The 20,598-nt window shown below is 42.2% G+C and overlaps 1 protein-coding gene across 13 annotated transcripts in view; it reads left to right on the top strand.

Moving 5' to 3' along the window:
* Positions 1-20,598, top strand: part of SGCD (sarcoglycan delta) — a 376,562-nt gene that overhangs the window by 341,520 nt on the left and 14,444 nt on the right. For all 13 annotated transcript variants that reach the window (XM_061456832.1, XM_061456830.1, XM_061456825.1 and 10 more), the window contains one exon: positions 2,492-2,564. In XM_061456832.1, the coding sequence (XP_061312816.1) occupies positions 2,492-2,564 (73 nt within the window). The remainder of the gene's footprint in view (positions 1-2,491; positions 2,565-20,598) is intronic.

Below are 20,598 nucleotides of genomic sequence, written 5' to 3'. Positions count from 1 at the left end.
AAAACAAGGAGATGGAGGAAAGGAATAGATGTTCTTATTTTCAGCCTTCCTGAAATGATCACGTTGGAGTCTTCTCTGTCTTTGTTTCTAAAGTTGCTTCCTGCATTTGAATGAAATAAGAAAAGCCTAGAAAACCCAAGTCACTGGAAATATGCTAAAGTTCCCCTTATTCTGCAGGTATTTCTGGTACATGCAGGTTCTTATTTGGGGCTTCTCATAACTTAGGTAGCTGACTGAAGGTGTGTAAAAGTGAATCAAAGTTACCAGCATAAAGTCACCATTTAAGCAATACAGGTGGAAGGGGTACAAGAATATCTATGTGCACCTCCCTGTGTGCACTTACTCATCCTCCTCCCCTCGAAAATCATTGTTTTGTTCCACAGATATGTGCAGGCTGTAACTTTTGCTAAGTTTCATTGCAGAGCTAATAGGCAAACAATTGTGTGGATAAGCAGAGACTTAAATCATTTGGAAACTGTTGAGAGAGAACAGATCTGATAGTAATAACCTTCATGGCTGGCAAGCTACAGCTGCTTTTGACAACTTGTAGCAATGAAAGCTTAAAGTTAAGAGCTAAATATCTGTATTGTGCCATAGGATCAATTTCAATTCCCAAGTTTAAAGCTTGAAACTTTAGGCTGCTGTTATTATCTTTGAGATTGCTCGGGGTTTTTTCTGTAGGTTAGAAAGGAGTTGGTTTTTTTTTTAATAAACGTTGGCGTTCTTGTTGTGATTCTGATTTTTTTTCTTTAACACAGTGGGACAGCTTAGTTAATTTATTTCAGTGCAATGAAAGCGTGGTCTTATTGAAGCCACAAGTGGTTTTCTTTTCTAGGAGAAATTGTAGAAGGATGTTGTATTAACATGTTTTGTATCAACTTAGATCTTTTATTCTGTAGCGGTGACTTCCAGACTGCACATAGATAACAATTATAATAGCATGTGTAAAGAGACATGTCAAAGAATATATGTAAACAGTCTTAACGGGATCTGTAGTTTGCACCAATGGCTTTACTGAAAAAAGAAAGGAAAGAAAAAAAAAGCCACTGGTGTAGTTTGCACGCTGACGCTGAAATTGCTGTGATGACTCCAGATAATGAATATCTAACTGTTCGCAATGCATCTGAACGCACAACCACAGGTCTGAATTTAAGAATAGAGGTCATACTTGCTCACTGGGTAGGCAGCTATGTATTAGAGAACACGAACATCAATTTCTGGTGCACTGCTGTGTGTCAGACAATACCATTCTTAGCTGTGTTTTAATTGCAAGTTTCAGTGGGAGTGAGAATTTGACGTTCTGCAGCACAGAGCATCTGTGACAGCACCTGGGGACTACTGTGTCCCAGCAGAGTATTTAAAAAGAGGAATGGGTTCAGAAGAGAGCAGTGAGAAGTCCAGGAAATCTGCTTCACAGTGAATGATTCAGAAAGCCCTGACTTCTCAGAGAATCAGAGATGGTTGGGGTGGTTGGGTCACCATCAGCAGATACCTACCTACAGAAGGTGACGAGTCTGGTCGTGCATGGCCAGTTGCATGCCACATGAAGATTTAGTGGCTGAAAGTGAGACCAATTCTGATTAGATACACATTTTTTAATTAGAAGAATTAGTAGAAAGGCTTGCCAGAGGCTGGCATGTGATACATTTGGCTTAAAATAATGACATAAAGAGCATCTCTTTCTAGAGAGACACAGGATGGCTCAGTCACAGAATATGGACCAGTGCAGGGGTGGCTGGGTGCAGTGGCCCAACTTGGGCTATGCAGGTGGCCACAGAAGAGGATTGCAGTGGCCTGAAACCGAGGAAAGCTGTTCATATTACCTTGCAGTTTACAGCTCGTGATCTAAACAGTCAGCAAATGAGGATAGTGCTACCTTCCCCAGCATCGCCAGGAGATGGGGAAAATGAGCAGAAGTTAAATGACTTCTGGGTCACACATCAAACCGTTAGCCAGGCTGGGACTAGAGCAGAGTCTGCTGTCTGCCTGTGCTGTGTTTCATCAGGTGGACACCTCCCTCCTTTTCCCCAGGCAGGAGCACAGCCCGACCAGAGATACGTTTGCAGTGATTAAGCCAAAATTTGGTTTCTCCTTTGAGTATCTCTGAGCCCAGCAAAAGAAACAATGTCATGACATGCATCCAGGTTCATTAATGGGTGATGTAGCTGGATTAGATGCCTGGTTACCAGGGGGGTATCTTTTCCAAGTTCCCTGCATCAGTTGGGTTGGCAAACACTTCCCACAGTGGGGGTGCATGCTGGTGTCTTTACAGCCAGAAGTGCAGTTTACAGGCAAATCCCAGTTGTAATCAAGGCAACCAATTTCAGATGATCAAGGTCTGGCTTTTCCTGGGGACAGAAGGGATGTGTGCAAGCAAGAAATGGGATCAGGCGATGGGTTAAATTGCACCTAGGTATGATTTGACAATCACTCCCCTGATAACAGCTTATAATGTTTACAATTTGTCTTCTGTTTTGTTTTGTGATTTCAGGAGCAGAAGGCACAGTGTTCCCTAAATCTATAGAAACTCCCAATGTCAGGGCAGACCCCTTCAAGGAACTAAGGTAAATTTTGGAATATGGTTTAATGGTTACTCAGTGGAGCCTTGTTTGAGTTGTGCATACTGCTGGGCATCATTTCTGCTTTTACATAAGAGCTTGGGGTTGACTTTGGAAGGCATCACCGAGAGGATGCCATAGAAGAGAAGGGACCTGTCATCCTTACATGTAATGTGACCGAGCTAAAGGCAGTCATGGGTGATGAGAGCATCATTTATCCTCTATAACCTGCCCTGTGTACCCTGGGATGATCGTTTGAAAAGCAAATAGAGAAATCTTCTCCTGGTTGTGCAGGGAGGCACTGGAGTCCATGCTGAATCATGGGGAGCAGCAGCAGGGAAAAGGATAATGCTCTCCAGCATTATCTGTCTTGCAGAAATGCAAACGCTCCCTGACCTACACTGGGTATGGGTATGTATGCATGTAACTGCTGACACTGGCAGCAATGCCACTTGCTGACAGCAATGCATCAAGAGGGAATAAACAGCACGGCTCCTGGGAACCTCAGGCTAATGCTGAGCATTATATTTATTTAAAACCAAGCCACACATGTGGCACTACGGGTTAGTTTGAATGACTGGTCCCTGACAAAGACTAATCATATTGCCTAATAAGTTAGCAACCACATCTCTTGGTATCTTCTGACCAAGAGGACTGTCAGGATTTGCCATTGATGCAGTAATTATCGTTCCTTAGAGAAAGAGAGAGAAAAAGTGAAAAAAGTCTCCAGAAGGATGTCTTGTCCTTAGGTCTTAGGTTGCAAACTCTCCTTTCCTGGGAACTGCTGGGAGTGAAGCAATCTTCAGACAGCACGAGGTGCGGGTGCACCGAGATGGGAGAGGACCTGTCATTAACTCTCTCTGCTCTGATATGGAGATAGTTATGGCCTACTGTGGAAGATGAGGAACACCCTGTGTGCCTTCCCTTGGGTCTATCTTCCAGTTTCTCTCAAAACACTCTTAATTCTTCCCAGTTTTGCTCTCGTGGGATCCTATGTCATACAACAGCTACAGTGGTGGTGTGATTCAGTTTGTTATGAAAGCTTGTCCCCTTTCTCCATGCAGTGGCTTTGTCCCTGCCTTGTGGTTTTCCCAATCTTGATATACTTAAGAAAGGAAACAGGATCTTTTCTCAGCCTGACATGCTCCAGGAGGTCAGGGGTTCATGGTGCAGAGCACATGTACCCCCCCATTTCCCTGGGCAGAGCAAGGAAACAAAGCAGTCAGTGGGTGGATGGATTTGTAGGTGAGGTTCAGGTGACAAAGGATTTCTGGCACAGCCCAAGTTTACTGACATATTCGGTGGGGGAAAAAAGGCAAAAAAGAGAAAGCAAGATCATGGTTAAAATATCCAATAACATCTAATTAACTTACAAAACCAGGTCCCATTTTCAGTAGTGCAGAAGAGATGCAAGATTTAGGTCCAAGATTGTGGTTACTTAGGACTTTTCTAAACACGGGAGGGGAATTTAATCCAAGTAAGTGTAGAGTGTCGTATTAGAGGGGACAAATGTGAATGGAAATGTCCTTAATCTGACTGAGTATGCTTCTGTTCCAAAGAGAATTAAACTAAATGAAATTGAAATGAATTAATGGCGGCATCTATGCAAGGGGTTGATTCCGTATATTTCGTAGAATCATAGAGCGGTTAGGGTTGGAAAGGACCTTAAGGTCATCTAGTTCCACCCCCCCGCCATAGGCAAGGATGCCTCGCACTAGACCATAGCGCCCAGGTCTCTGTCCAACCTGGCCTTGAACACTGACATTTGGTCTGCTTTAACTTCATGTTGTTATTTCACTTGTTTTATGCAGAGAGCTGTTAGATAACTGACTTCCTTTGAAATTAGTGGACTGGGTGAAAAAGGAATCCTGCCAAAATCTGGGGGTTTGTTTGAGTTTTTTTAAGGGAAAATCATTGAATTAGATTTTCCTCGACAAAATGTCCCGTGGGGTCCTAAAATATTCTGTGTGCGTCTGAAAATTTTATCTTGGCAGAAATAAATGGTTTTTTTTCCACCATCCTGAGAAGAACAGAGCCAATGGTAGCACCGTGTAGGGAAAGCAAGATTTCCCAAGAGCAAAAGCTCTATTTCTCCCTAAACCAAGAACCATCCATCTCTCTCTCTCTACATGCTGGAACCCTGGCTGCTTCTTAGGTAAAATGGTGCCTTTTGGGTGCAGTGCAGAGTTAATAGAGAAAATAATCTTACTCTTGGGGGCCATTTTTTTGTACCTTCCTATTTTGATAGCAGTATGTGTGCATAAAGGTGTCCTTTTGGCCTTTTTAAAAAGATGCTGTGGTGAAATGGGACTGGATGAGGTAGCATATGGGTCCCGAGCTGTCATACATTGCTAGGAAAGCAGCATTGTAAACATGCACTCATTAGATGCTTGACTCTAAAAGCCCCATTTCTGTAGTAAATAGCACAAATGTTCTTTCCTCAGGCTGAAGTTCTCAGGATGGGGAAGTGCACATTCAGCTATTGTAGGCTGTTGTCAGATGTCCCCAACCTCCATCACTCATCCTAGACCAAATGGTTATGGTTAGGTCTGTGATTTATCCTTTATTCTCTTTTCAGTATCAAACTGACTCCCACTTTTTTCATTAGGAGACTTCAAAATAAGGTGACAGCAACTGTCAGTATCAGAAAGAGAGGAGACCAACTGCTCCTGTCACCACTGGGAGTCAGACCATCTGTATGTCTTCTTTCCCTTTCTCCTCTCTTTAACAGACAGACAGATTTCCCCTGCAAGATAGGCAGTACACTATTGTGTCAGTCATCTCTGTTTCTGTCCTTCTTTTCCTCCCATCTCCCAAAGGCATTCAGTCATGCCCATGTCTCACTCTCCAAACAACAGCACACACGATCTCAACAGACTTTCTTGTCCCTGTTTATCAGACAAATGGTCTTCAGTTCATACAGCCTAATTTATTTATCAGTAACCACCTCCTCTGCAAGGTGGACACCATCCTGGAGAATACGCAGTGTGTGGTCCCTTTGCTGAGTGCCCTTTTTAAAATGCTTGTGTATGCAGTGGTTTAGATGGGGAAAATTCAGGTGGCAATATGTCTGTAACCCTTTCCTTACTAATGTGTGTAAGCCCATGTAATGTGCTAAGCCCATCACAAGGCTGCAGGAATTGGTTTGGTTCTTGTTTGAGCCAGGTCTGGACTTTGCTGTTGAGTCTTCTCATGAATCTCTCATATGCTGCAGACTCATGTGTCCTAAACCCGTCTTATTAAGTATCAGTTGTAGCAAGAAAGCCAGAGCTCCTAAATGTCCTTAGTGCAGAGTGTTATTAATGATTTGTATTTCTTCTTTGCAATCTAGAATGTTCTTTAATAATGACTCATTAGAACTGGAGGTGGTTGAAAAACTATCTGCTATACTTCTGTGAACATTTGCATGTTTTTACTTATTTGAAATAATTTTAGACTCCTGAAAGTTTTGGTAGTTGTTCGTTGGGTTCTAAAGTGGTCAAAAACAGGAAAAGGAAAGCAAACACATTCAAATTATTTTCAAATTCTTGTGAAGTTTAACACTGCCATTCAATATCATCCCAAAATAGCTTAGTCGGAGGGCTTGGGAGATTGAAATTTGACTTGGGAGATTCGGATGTTGAAATATTTGTATTCATCTGCATTGACTCTTTTTAATGCAGGTTAGTGTCTTTGACGTATGGTAATGTGGTTGCCTGTGTATAATAGTTGAATTCAAGATGACCTTTTCTCACTGGATTATTTTAGTGGCATCCAAGTAAATTGTCAAGAGCCTGTCTTGAGAACCTCTCCTTGACACTGGCAGGAATCACCTGCCTTTTTCTGTTTATCTTCCAAAAGGCTTATATGTGCAAAGGAGACTAATGGAAGTTGCCTGACAAATGAGCACTCTTCCAAGGTGAGGGATAAAGGGTAAACCAGCCAGTGAGAAAGGAAGAAGGGAAATAATTTGAGGGGAGGGGAGGGGATTAAAAAGTGGGTTATCCAATATAAGGAAAAAATATGAGGATGATGTTAAACTGCTAAGTGTTAGAAGCTGGAAGAGTCTGTGTCAGATGAGCGCTGTGTTGTAGTGTTGTCCATCCTGGTCCCTGGGCTCACAACTAGCATAAGCACCTGCCCGATTTCTAGGTCATGCTGGGGGGGCACCAGAGCATGGAAATTGGGCTTAGGGCATTTCTGTTCCTAGAATTAGATAAAAGGAAATCAAACAGCATGAAATTTAGTCCATAAGGGGCAAGCACACACCTGGAATTCATCCACAATTATTGTAGTTTAAAAATGGAGTAAGCTGCTCATCCAAGACAGGAAACCAAGGGATGACTGTTTTTCCTGTAATGCACAAATATAGTTAAGGGAGAATTAATCCCTTGGGCTTGAAGGGGTAATTTTTGACCAAAGTTAATTATGAAGCACTGAAAGTACGAAATGGCAGATGAAATGTACTTGCAGCTTGATTTTATTAGGGCAATTCTACCTTTCCATGTACAGTATTGAGCTATCCAAATAGTCCAAGTGAGACCTATTGTAGCAAAAAGCAATTTAAATACAGTGCTCAGCTAATGTAACAATACTCATTTTGCAAAACAGTAATTCTTACCGAATTAAGGTTTCTCTCAGCTGTGTTTCACAAGGCAGCAGAGACATTTTCCGTAAGTATGAACACAAATAATGTTTCTGTCTAAAGTCCATTACATTAATAAAGATTAAGAGAACAAAAATTTAAGGAAATGCAAAAAATGAATGGTCTGAAAGAGGAACTAATTGGTGAGAAATAGAAGTAATTTATAAAGACTAGTGCGTGATACTGAAGCTTGTTTAGTTTACAGAAACCACTTCAGGATTTCTTTGCGGTGTCAGCAAGGGGAAGATGTCCAGTGTAGCCTTGTATCTAGCTGGTGTTATTTTCCAATTGATTTGCCATAAAGGGTGCAATTTTTTCTCCTTTTATACCAGTGCAATCCCAGTAATTTTGGTAGTCCTACCGTTGTAAAAGACAACAGACGTACCTTGGGATGAGCTTTATCTTTCATGTTGTAACAAATATAACTATTTCCATGTGACACAGATGGATTTGATTTATGTGACTATCTCCACACATATGTATTAGTGTACAACTAAAATGAGAGACCATGTTCCTGGTTTCTAAACTTTAATCTAATGTGAGTGGACTTTGGTGAGTTTCTTTTGAATGGCAGAGGTCCTCATCTCTCCGTTTTCTATTCTAGGAGAGCACATCCGATCTAGCAGTTTCCCCGTGACAGCTAAGGCTTCCTGAAATGCTCAGTGTTGGATGAAACTTTCTCAGAGCAGAATTTACACTGATTTCACAGCCACTTTGCTTTGGCCTTTCCTCCTGTTGACATCCCCTCCAAGCTGCTGCCTGTTCAGCTATTAGAGAAGGCAAACCACGGTCCTTCCAAATCAGAGACAGTTTTTCTAAAGGTTTCTTGTAGACAGCGTATCAAGATCTATTTATACCACTGGATACAAGGCTTGGAGTTAAAGAGGCAGTTGATTGTTGGAGATTTCCATCTGTTGAAGTATTTCTGTTGCAAAAAGGGGTGAGGGAGGTTGCTGTTCCATTTCCTGCATTTTATCTTTAACGGCCTTCATCTCTCTCATGCCCAGCACCAGAAAGAGGAGGATTTAGCTCTTGGTGCCCTTTCTTTCCCTGTTTCCAGCAGGGGGAATCCTAGATTTGGATTCCCAGGAAGCACATGCCTTGGAAATGGGCATTCACAGAGTTTTACTGATTTATCCTGACTGGATAAATCATGGCCCTGCCCTGTTCACAGTGCTGCTAAATAGCATCTGTCCATAGACAGGCAGATCCTCTTCAGAGCAGGCTAGTGGACAGTGACAGCAGGCTGGGCAGGAAGGTGTTTTGAACAGAGCATATTGCTAAAGAGAGAAATGACATGGGCTCAAGGGAAAAGAGGCAAAGCAGTTAGAGTTGGTGGCTGAGCAGCCTGCAGTGGGGTGCGTGGCTCTTCCCAGATGCACCTGTGTCTCCTGCGCTGTGGGAACACGTGGGTGAAAGAAGTGCAGATGCCACCAGAGCTGTGAGGCCCTTCAAGCGAAAACAAGACCAGGAATAGGGAAGTAAAGGGCAGATTTCTAAAGGAAATTGCTGCCAAATGGTATAAGGGATAGACAACAATGGAAATACCCCTCTTATTCAGTGGCTGGTGGGCAGATACACAAGACTGCATGTATATGAACAGCATAATTGCAATTGGAGCAGTGGCTGCAGAGAACAGTTTAACTTTTCCTGGGCACTGAGTAAAATACAGCAGCCTGGTTCCATTATTCTCTCTCTACATTTATTCTGTAGGAGTTTCCTAATGCAAACAAAGCCTCTTTCTGGGAGATATCAGTCGTCAATCTAACTGTTATCGCAGATTGAATATCTTTCTTGTATACAAGATCTGCATCCTGCATGGGTGTGTTGTGCCCCCGGATTGTCATTAGCTTTCAACAGCAGTTTCTTGCTCCGTAATCCGTAATCAGAGCATTCATCTAACCTTTGAGTGCCATTCACAAAGGTGTATGAGCCAGAAGTCCTCTGGGACTTGAGAGAAACCCTATCAGTGTGACCAATCTGTACAGTCAGGCATGTACATATATCCTTTTGAATAACAAAACTGAGCTTTTTTTGTTGCCTTTTTTAACTCTCTGTGCAGCACACTGCTAACCTTGAGTGGAAAATAGATGCTAATAAATGCGAGGTCTTAAAAATGTGAATTACAGCCATTTCATACTCCATGGCAGACTCACACTGGTGAAATGGCTTAATACTTAATTACAATGCCTGTCCTTCTCTTAAGTGCAAACAATGTTCCTCAGATAGATTTTGCAATGACACCTGTGGAAATAAATTATGCAACTAATTAGTTATTCAGATAATACAGAATATTGGCTATGCACCGATTGAAAGGATGTGGCGACACATCTTACATGATGTATCTGTATGGTAGGTTACTCAGCTCTCTGAGGTGGTATTTTTGGAAAGGCCTCAGAAAATGATGAAAATGCCCTTTAGCCTCTGGAATGCAAATGTTTATAGAAAATGTTGCCTTTCATTGCATTTTGATAATGATTGAGGAGGGTTACCATGTTCCGGAGTGACATAACTTGCTGCTTGTGTCCTGGGAGGAATACCTGATCTGCAGGTTCTAAGGACCATTTTGGGGGGTATAGGATCTGCAGGTTATTAACTGCAGCCATATTGTCCTAAAAGCAATCATTAGACAGCTATCCAGAGAGAAGGGCAGGCAAACCAGAGTTTGTTTCTAGTGCAAGTTGGGTGACATACCTGCCTTGCTGCAGAGTCTGGCTAGTGCTGATGTCATGTAGGGTTAGTTGGGAGATGCTGCAACGCGAATCAGTTGGCGTATTGGACTGGGATGCATCATTTGTAATGCTCTGTGAGAGGCTCAAAACCTATTCTTTTATCATAACATTTGTACTTGAGATAGAGCTATTTGTACCAAGGATATTGAGCATGAAATATAAAAGTAAATAGAAAGGAGGCAAGGAAAGCACCTTACCTACCTATCACTGCGATCCAAATCCTTTGCAAATACTGTGATATTTAGGATGTAATCATGTTCAAAATGCCTGAATAGCTCAGGAGAGAAGGAGATTTTCCTTTGAACACTGTACTTATCTTAAAGAAATGAGAGGATGTAATCCACTGAGCACTATTGCTTTTGGGTAGAAAAAATACATGTTTTTCTTTAATATTTCTCCCTCTCCCTTTATACTTCTCTCCTGCTGCGTATCTCACATTTCTAAAACCCAAAGTAAAGAACAAAACAGGCAAAATGAAAATCTTTGCCTTACTCAGCACTTTTAAGAAAGAAACTTAACACATGGCCTGGGAGCAGAGCCCAGCATGGGAACCACAGCTGGGGCTTTGCGTGCCAAACAGCAGCAGTTACAAACCAGCTTCCTTAAAGCTGACTGTCTAACATGGACTTCTCATTAACCTGGTACAAAATAGGGAAGGACTGTTTAGATGCTTTCCTGCCCAAGTGAGGTGCTCCTCAGGGTTTTGTTTCCTACTGCCATCTGTTGATGCTAGAGGATTTGGCTGTATCAAGGCAATAATACTTATTATTTAGTTTGAGTGATGTGCTTTGAGCTATACAAGTCCACTGTGATTAAAAAGACACTTTTACAAGTACATTAATTGTGCTTTAGACTGTAGTAAGGAATCAATAGCTGTTGCATAACCCTGTTAAAGAGAGGAGAGAAATGTGTCCATAACCATAATGGGGTCCTATCTTTTGAAAACAGTATTTTGTATCCTCATTAAGAGACATTATAAATATTCACTCTGTCTGCAGAATCTTTATTCTGAATTTGTTGCATGTGGAATAGAGTTGTTTTCTCTAGGCCAAACAGGAGTAGCAATGTCGTTTCCTCATAACTGGAATTGATTTTATCTTTTTAATGTGTGGTGTCTGCTGCTGTGTGTACTCCTCATGTATTTTGCAGTATGGGTTTATCCCATGGGCTGTTTTGGCTATTTTGGCTCCTCTGGCCTTGGATATTAATAATATCCAACCAAATAGTATTGCTGAGTTCATACGAAAGAAATGTTACTCCTTGCTGCGGTGTTTGGACTCAGCTTGGCCTCTCCATGCAGAGCTAGCAGATGGGTAATGAGAACCCCTTTCTAAATACAACTCAGCAGTCAAACGTGTCCCTCTTTGAGGACCCCAGCACAACCCATAGTTTCTCCTCTGGTATCTACTTCAGGTAGAATAATGGTAATATATTTTTAGTATATAAGCAGTAGCTGTGCAGTACCATGCACTTTCTGGGCTCAGCAGTGAATTGGCTCAGCAATGTTGGACTGGTACTAGTCAGTGACCCATCTTGCACCTTGTGCATGCTCTTGTACTATGAAGAGAGGAAATGGAAATGCAGAAGCTACTTGTGCTGGCAGCACAAGTAGAAGCAGGCAGGTGATTCCTCTTTCTCTTCTCTATCTTGGTAAAGCTGAGAGCCCGTGGACTTCAGCCCCTCATTCCCCTTGTGCTGACACTTCTGAAGCTGTCAGCTCCCTGCTCTGGCTCCCAGCTGAGTTGGCATTGGAGTGACTCATTGAAAAAAAGCAGCATTTTTTGAGGCTAAACATGTGAAAGCACCATATTAAAGGTGGAGGTTTGAAATATAAAGGTGGCTGGTTTGAAAGACCAGGTAGCAGCCACCATTTCATCCATGAGCAGAGGTGGCTGCTATAAATACGTATCTCAATACATACACACGGCTTTGCTGGCAAGTGAAATAATGCCATGTTTCACTTCAGCTGCATGAGGACATTGTGTTCTCGGACAAAAGAAACCAAACTTGTAAGTGTGTGTTTCACAGTGTTTTGTGGCTTCAGGGGCAAGCAGGAGATTGGGAAGCAGAAATGTGAATGCAACCCAGTAAGAGCCAAAAAGCAAGTGAGAGTCTACAACAAAGCCGGAAAAACACATCCAGAAGTAAAGTTTGGTCCTCCAGAGAGGAGAGGCAAATCTCCCAGGGTGTGGGCAGTAGCTGCAGGGGGAGATTTCCCCTGGGTTAGGCTGACAAGAGTGGGTGTCAGGCTCTTGGGACCCTCTTGGCAGTTGTTTTGGCAGCTGAAACTCAGCTACAATTCTCTGCTTCTCATGATGAGTTGACGTTGATTCGTGAGTTATCTCTTGCTTTTCATAATACAAAAAGAAAAATACTCTTTTTCCCTTTTTGCCTTGTTTTGTGTCATTAAGGATGGTTGTAGGAAGGCAGGCCGAGTAGTTATAAAGTGACCCAGGAGAATCAAGCAAGAAAGTAAACCAAAAACCCCAAAGCTTAGGCCATCAAGGATCATAAAAGAGGTTGTAAAGCATAGGGGAAATGGCCACTTGGTGAGTTCCAGAACAGCTGAGAAGGCTGGATAATGAGGGGATATGTAAGATGTTACCTGCCGGAGAACTCAGTGAAAATCTGCCTATACTTGATAAAATAAGGGCAAAAAGTAAGACATGAAGGGTGTATGCTGCTAGTGCTGAAATGTGTGGCAGTGATTAAAATATGTCATGTCCTGTCCACTTCCTTAAGTGTTAACATTTTAAAAAGCAGAGGAAGAAGTAAAATGCCAATTTAATTTATTTTATTAAGGATTTGGTGTCTTAACTTTAATGAAGGAGTAATAAATATAAATGGATATTAATGGAAGGTTATTAGAGCTGTTCATTTTGATAGAAAATATGCAGTATCTTCTTGTGCCGTGCCAGAGGTTAAAGATTATTATTGCTTCCTAAGGTTTCTGAAATTAAAGTCTCTCTCTTACGACCCACAAGGTATGATCTAAAATGTGTGCATATGAAATGGTTTGCAGTAAATTCATATAGCAGTAAAAGTCTCTTTAGAAAAACAGGATATCTTACACAAATCAGCTGAGGGGCTCTGTCTAAAGATGAAAGCTTTTTTATAAACCTGAAGAATATCATTTTGCTGCCAAAAGGATTACCCTGAGAGCACAGAGAAACCTGTGAAAAGGTCCTCAGCTTTCAGCAAGTGGTTGAAACCCAGCGTTCCCTGGATTAAAAACTACTTGGCTCTTTTATCTGGTTTATACACTTCTAATTAATTACAAATGACAGAGTATTTTAGCGTACAAAAATTAAGTCCTTTGTAATTGCTGTTCCTTTCTATCTGAAGCCTCCTGACCTCTCAGTACCAGATAATCAGTTCTTGTTTCCCCTGGGGCAGAAGAAACTGTGCTGGGAGCACAGTGGAAAAGCCAGCCTGAGCTGTACAGTGCCAGGAGATTTGGGCAATGCATTTCTACTCCTCACCAAATCCAAACCTTTAGGTGTATCATACTGCAGGCACTGGCTTAATTCACTAAGACTTGCTGAAGTACAGAAACTTAGGTGAGGTGGGATTACCAATGTGGTTTTGGTGTTAGCATTAAATGGGCTAAATCCTGTGGGCAATGCTTTGCCTTTATTAAGAAAACCCAAAACATTCCCATGAAGTCATCTCCCTTGATCACTTCTGTGGAATTCATTTAAAGTTACTGAGGTCTTCTTGTAAACGCACTCTATGTGTTTCTTCATGAGCTGCACATCTGGAAACAACCTGGGATCTGGTAGTTGCCTTAGTATGGGACTTGGCCCATCTATGCCCTGAATACTTCCATAAATGCTCAGGTTTTGCTATATGGGATCTAACATTGTATGGAGATGAAAGTCATTTATCCTCATCCCCTACATCAGTTCATGCCTAATTCTTTGCAAAAAAAAAGGTCTTATTGAAAACATCAAGGGCAAAACTGCTAAAGAGAGTGGAAAATAGAGCACTAAATCTCTCCTAGTCCTTTCTTGCTCTTTCCTGCTTAGTATATGACAATTTTTTCTAAAACACCCACTAGATAACGTTGATTTTATGGGTTCTCGGTTGAGCAGTGGAGTATCATTTAATCTGTCCATCCATTAACATTGTTCTGAACAGTGAGAGGGGACCAAGCAATGAATTTGTCAGAACATTCTGCAGAGCTCTGAGGTGCGTGGCATTCAAGCAACATCACATCAGGAGTCTAAATCTGAGTGTTGAGGTTAGTTACAGATAGAAAGTATAAATCAAGCAATAAAGGATGCCTATAAAAAAGGATGCTGTCTCTTAAATGAAGACACTTTAGAGTCCATCATAAACCCCTGACATATATTCAGTCACTCTGCCTGCCGTCACAGTCTGAAATATATTTCAAGGTGCCTGCATATCTTATGCTGTAATCTCTAATAAATATATGCACATTCTCAATGATGTTGCATCATACCTTGTGAACTGATGTGACTTGAAAGGGGAATTGGTGTCAATGCAATAGGAGTTCTGCAGGCAAAGGTGCTCAGATACACATTCAAAGTATGTCAAAATGTCTGCGCAACAGCAAAGTCAGTGTTGGTTTCATAATCATCTCTTTGAGGAAGATTTCTTCTAGCTGGATGCCAGTTCTCTGTTTCTAAGTGAAGCAAAGCACATACAATTTCCTTAGTGTCTGGCTTCCCTACTCCAGTTTGAATTTCCGGAAACAAAAGCAACGTCTTTAGCTGTGCTTTTGCTTAGAGTGATGAATAACAAAATTAGCTGTCAAGAGCTAGGCTGAAATTCCAGCAGAGTTACTGAATACTTACATACAATGGTTCTCTTGCTCCCCATATGGAGATTATGGCTCTCTTGAAAGAACAATTGCAAGACTGCCGTAGGAGCAATCCTTAAAACTGATCATCCCTTATATTTTAGTAGCTGTCAGGAATTAACAGTGTGGCATTGATTTACGAAGCTATCCAGGCCACTTCTGCAGAGCTTCCTTCCTTTCAGAGATGAGTATTCTGGGAAGCTGCTAGTATATGTGTTATCCATTTTAACCCATCAGGCACTGTCCATATGCTTTGCTAGTTAACATGTCCAATAGTAACTTTAGACATTTGAGAACCTGAGAGATTCATTTTTTATACTTGACTTACTGATTTTTCAGAGTATGGTACTCCATACTGTACAAACCTCAGGAGATCATGAGCTGCTCATTTTAAGGAAGAATGTTGGGCAATTCTGATGTTTTCTACTTGGTTAAAAGCAACAAAAGAGGAACCAAACTTGGGAAAAAAAAACAAAACAAAACAAAAAAAACCAGCTGATGCATTAAGTGTTTGTGGTCACCATAAGAATGTGCAGACTTCACATCTGACTCGGATGCTTGAAAAATTAAAAGATCTACTTGCAGTGAAAGGCTAGAGAAGAGACTGGGGATGATTGGTTATCTCATGTAAGCAGTATGGTGTCTCCCTGTGGTGTGCCACTAAACTTCTTGTCATAAAAGACCATGTAATCTTGATTTCAAAATGGGACAGAATTTACCATGTTTTTAACAGACCTACGTGTTTATGTAAAAGTGCTGTATGTAGTAAGAGAGAAGTGATGCCTTGTACTTGCTCTTTTATTGGCTTATCTGTGTTATTTTGGCAGGAAAGTTACCACAATACCAAAGTCTGAAGAGTTTAATAGAAGTGAATTGGAGACTTTGGGTAGAGTACAAAGTGTATAGACAGGTAGATTCACTCTTACTTTCCATCTGAATAATTGCTGATTTATGCTGGATGTTAAAACAGCTATTTTCCGTTCCAAACCTTAATACAAGCATAGAGATGGTGAGGCTGCTGGCTTTCTGAGGGTTATAACTTTGAGTGATCTATGGGTGATGCTAGATTTGACCATGTGTAAATTCCATTATTCTGTGATGCATAAGCCCCTGATTTCTGGGGAGTTAATGAAACTGTGTATGGATGGGCAGCCAGTGAGCACACCACACTGTGCTATTGAGCAAGTCACTCAGAAACACTCTGGCAGCTTTGCCATTAGCACAGCCTAGCTTTTCCTGCTGTGCACTCTGCTAATATAAATATTCCTGAGCTGCTTTTATGCACACTCAGGCCACCAGCATGTACCTCTCCTTTTTTTTCCTGAAATCTTACCATTTCTTTTATTGAAATAGGAGTGTTTTGAGCTATTTGAATTCTATTTTTGTATTCATGGCACAGAGCACCGTGACAGTGAGGACTGGACTTGACAGTTGCAGTGCAAGCTGCACTCCTCTCCCCAAGTGCACAGCAGGTCCTTAACCTTCTGGAGTGGGATGCCAAAGGTTTCCACACCAAACCCTGTGACAGCCCTTGGTGCACAATGCAGAGCACTATAGAAATAACCACGCTGGCTTTGGCATTAGAAGAGGCAGAGCCCAGGTACCTGGCAGCTTTGCATGGGATGATTTAGCATCTTAGGTCATGTGTTGCTCCAAGCAGAAAATGTTCCCCATGCATCAACTGTGCCTGCTCTGCAGATCTAACTGAGCTCAAGGGCTGGTGTTCCCATTCCTCAACAGTAAGTATGCCAAGCTAGTAGCTTCAGCAGCAGAAAGGACTGGTGAATTTGCCTTAGAAAAGCTCACGGTCTCATTTGCCAAACCTAATGCCTGTAGTGTAGCCTCATTCACTCTCTCAGTGGAAAGCAAATAGAAAAATCATTTTCGCAGTGCCCGGCAATGTTTATCTTCCAGGTTGGCTGGCCTGCAGTGACATTAGTGTCCCCAGAGCTTCCAAACTTAATCATTTCCAGTTGCTGCTTGCCTGCTTGAAGCTGTCCTAGTCCACCCTCCAGTGTGTTCTTCCTGCCAGTCACTATGGGAACAGCAGTCAAAGCTCAGATTTATGGCTCTGTAGATATCCAAGGTCACAGAGCACAGGTCTAGTGGGAACAATTAAAACAGGCCTGTCCAGTTATATCTCTTTAAGCTCTTCTCACATTATACCTCTAACTAGAGCAGTAAAGTTAAAGCAGCATGACTGTCAGGATGTGACTGCTTTATAAAAGATAGCCTTTAGAGGAGATACTCTGTACACTGTTATCTGTAGAGGCATATTAGGAGTGTAGTCAGCATCACTGGGTAAAACCCGTCCCCAGGTTTCACTCCACATCCCTGCTGCCAGAGCTGCTCCTTGCCAGACCCAGCCATGCCCTGCAGCCCCAGGCAAGCATTCCCACTGGAGGAGCATGGCTCCACAGCCTGCAGGAAGGCAGGTCCAACCTGGTTTGAACTCTTCTGAAGCGGCAGAAGAGTTGAAACGAAACCAGTCATTCGCACTGGTTTGAGGGGTTGTGTGGTTTCAGTGGGTTTGCTCTGGGTGCTCCATTACTATCATCACCTATAATCTAAAAGTTGCAATTTATTGTATTGTTTGAAATTGTTCGTATTCAGCAACTGTTGTTTATACCTGGGGACCCGCTGTGCAGCAGCACATGGGAAAAATGGGCTGTGGAAATCATTGGAGTAAGTGGAGAGCTGCAGTGAACTTAATATCTGAGGGACAGAAAAGTAATTCTTTGGCAATTTCCAAGTTTTGTAAGAGGCAGCTGACTCCCTCTTCCCCCCTGTTTAAGCCAGTCAGGTTCTGTTGAGAGACCTGTGTGATGGGACTCATGATCCCATTGTCTGTGTTTTATTGAGTCCAGGGAGTGTTAATGTGGTATGTTATGTAGGAGTGAAAATCATTTAGTCCACAAGATCCATCAGCAGATACTACATGCAAGTCTCATACAGCGACCTCCTTCACATACAGTAGGCACAGAAAGATGCCACAGCAGAATTTTAAAAACAGGCTGGCAAGCATGTGCACATCTTTACAGGCCTCCAGTCTCTTGTAATAGTCCTGTGTTTTAATTACACTTCCTTCCAATTCACAGCTAGTTGTGTCTGGGTAACCAGAGCAGGTTTGGCTAATCTTTTCTTACATAGGATTAGTTCCTAAATGCTGTAGGTGAAATGAGTTCTTACTGTGCATAATGCTGTAGAAATGTTACCAAGTGGGCAGTGGTACAGGTCTGGGACGTCCAGTGTTGAGCCCAGTGGCTCCTCAGCATGGTGTGTGGACATGATGCTAATACCCTCATTTCCCTGGGGCCACAAAGTGAGGATTCAGTCTTCTGGAATTAACCAGTTACAAGGGGTGTCACAAGGAACAACTGGGGTGTTAGAAAGAACAGTGCATTTTGGTGTTGCCCATGCTCGGGGTGTGACAGGCCAGCCTTGGCACATAGCACTTCCCTGTCTGCAGGTGACATTTGGCAAAGTGGCAGCTTCCATGAAATTGAAGACAATCATGAAATCTCTCATACCTTTTGCTTCAAAGAACAGAAACAAACCAGCATTTTAAAGAGAAGGGAAGAAACACCCTAGTGCCAGCTCTTCCTGGCTCAGTGGTGGGTTTGGTTACTGACACAAATGAAGACTCTGGTAGTGATTTCCACTGGAAAGGTTTTAGCAGTGATGGCCACATGGACTGCAGAGTTAAGCTCTTGCCTCCTGTTTTATTTTCCCTCCTGTTACCTTCTGAGCAGACAATCAATAGTGTTAACATTCCTGCTGAGAGATACCATGAGGGTGCAGGCAATTCTGAAAAAAACAAGGAATTCCAGGAAAAAACGTAAGATACCTCGTGGCTTTGATTGTTGTTGGTTATTATTTGGTTTGGCCATGCAAAAGAAAAATTTGATTTTAAGGTCTAATTTCCTTTCCCGTGTTATGTTCCCAAGGTAATTTTATTGAGTTCTTCTAAAGGCAATATTTGGGAAGTCTGAAGGGTTACTTTTGTGTACCTGAGGGCATTCCCACCACATGAGACCTTCTGGTGAAGTTCCTTGTGGAGGTGGTGGCTCAGAGCCATGCTCTGCATTGGGGGTGACAGTTTGCTATGAGAAAGTTGCCTTGGGTACTGGTAGAAATGAGCAGCGAAGACTTGCCTGTATCACTTTGTGGTGTTGGGGAGAATCACCTCTCCTGGGCTGTGCTGAGCCATCCCCACCGCTGCTATGCTGCAATAAACCCAGAGAGCACTGAATGTGCTCATGCATGGTCACAAAGGTAGTTCATCACAAAGCTGGAAATTGAATTGCAGTGTTTCAGCCACAAAGACAGTCCTCCTACCTGCCTGCCTCTCTTTAAATTCAAAATAAAATAGAGTAAAATGAAATGAAATTAAATTCCCAGCTAAAAATCTGTTCTAGGAAGTGGTTTGTGCCACTGAATGGTGCAGAAGCTTTTTTAAATCCACCTCATTTCACCTCCATTTGACCTCTTCCTTTAGCAGCTGTAGTTGTCTCTTTGTTATCTACTTAAAAGTCATATGAGGGAGGTTATTACATTCAAAAAGCAGACTTGCCCAAGGAAAGACTGAAGGAACCTCACAGAAGGCAAGAAACCTTGAACATTTTCTCATTTTGCTGTGGCTGACCCAAGGAGCTGGAGAACAAACAGGGTCAACAACCTACAGCATGGGTGCCAGCGATAGCACAGTGGCACATATCAAATAGCATAAGCAGAGCCAAGAGGAAGGATCACAGCTACCTGAGACATGTACCCATGAGCAGCAGTGCTTCATAGCTCCCAGTTCCCACCAGTTCCAGGTGGAGCAGGGATGTTGCTGCCCTATGGAGAGGTAGGTTCATGCTAACATGGTCATCTCACAGCATAGGGTGAATTGCCACCACCAGGCTCAGTTTCTCTTTTAGTTAAGAAAACTGTCATCTAGCGTTTCACTCTTGAAAGATTGCCAAATCTTAGCTTAAAATTTGTGTTTTACTCAGGAGTGATTATATGCAAAAGATAAACAGAAAACATTTTCATTTTCAGCTGAAGATAAATTGATGCAAAGAATTCGCAAAACATCCTGTTCCCAGAATTAAAGTAGCCCCTTTAATAAGTTGTCTGTGTTGTTAAAAGACAGATTTCAGTTCAGGTAGGTTTGGTACAGGAATGAGGAAGTGACTTCCAGGCTTGTTTATGCCAGAAATCAGACTAAGCACTGGTTATTGTCCTATTCAGTGGTAGTGTCCTGACCTAGATAGCATCTTTTGTCATCCCTTTTTGCTATCGCAGCTTTAGCAAGTAGTAATAAGTGTGGGAAGACTTAGATCAAATTTAGTGATTGCCAGTGGTTTTGACCCTGTGAAAGATACTTCTTCGCACCGAAGCCAAGTCCTACATCTCTATGCACGGTCATAGTTGCTTGTACAAAGAAGCGTGTGTGTGCTTGTGATTAAGCAAGGCTGCTTCATGCCTGCCAGGCAGCAGGGCAGGGAATTGCAGCTGGAAATAGGAATCGTGCCTCTAATCAGGGAGCAAGGCTGTGAACGAGTGGTCTGGAGGGTGAAACACATCCCTAACTCTGAGCAAGAGCCCAGCACATTTGGAAGAAGGATGGTGCAGTGTTGTTGCATAGTAACAGGCTGGATTTGAGAAGTGTACATGATTCCTGTGGCCTTATGCATGCGGACATACAGCTTTATTACCGGTGTAAATGGTGACCGTGGAAGAGGCCACAACCTTGATGTATACATCCCTTTAGATTGACAATTTATGCATATTTACCATTTTGTGAAGTATACTGGGGCCAGCAAATAGAACATCTGCATAAAAATGAAAAGTAACTGAAAACGTGTTACAGGC

This window comes from Pezoporus flaviventris, unplaced genomic scaffold, assembly GCF_033815535.1.
Source record: "Pezoporus flaviventris isolate CSIRO_AGI_PZ_B2104156 unplaced genomic scaffold, CSIRO_AGI_Pfla_v1 ptg000023l, whole genome shotgun sequence".
Classification (NCBI taxonomy): domain Eukaryota; kingdom Metazoa; phylum Chordata; class Aves; order Psittaciformes; family Psittacidae; genus Pezoporus; species Pezoporus flaviventris.
This window is presented reverse-complemented; position numbering and strand designations above follow the sequence as displayed.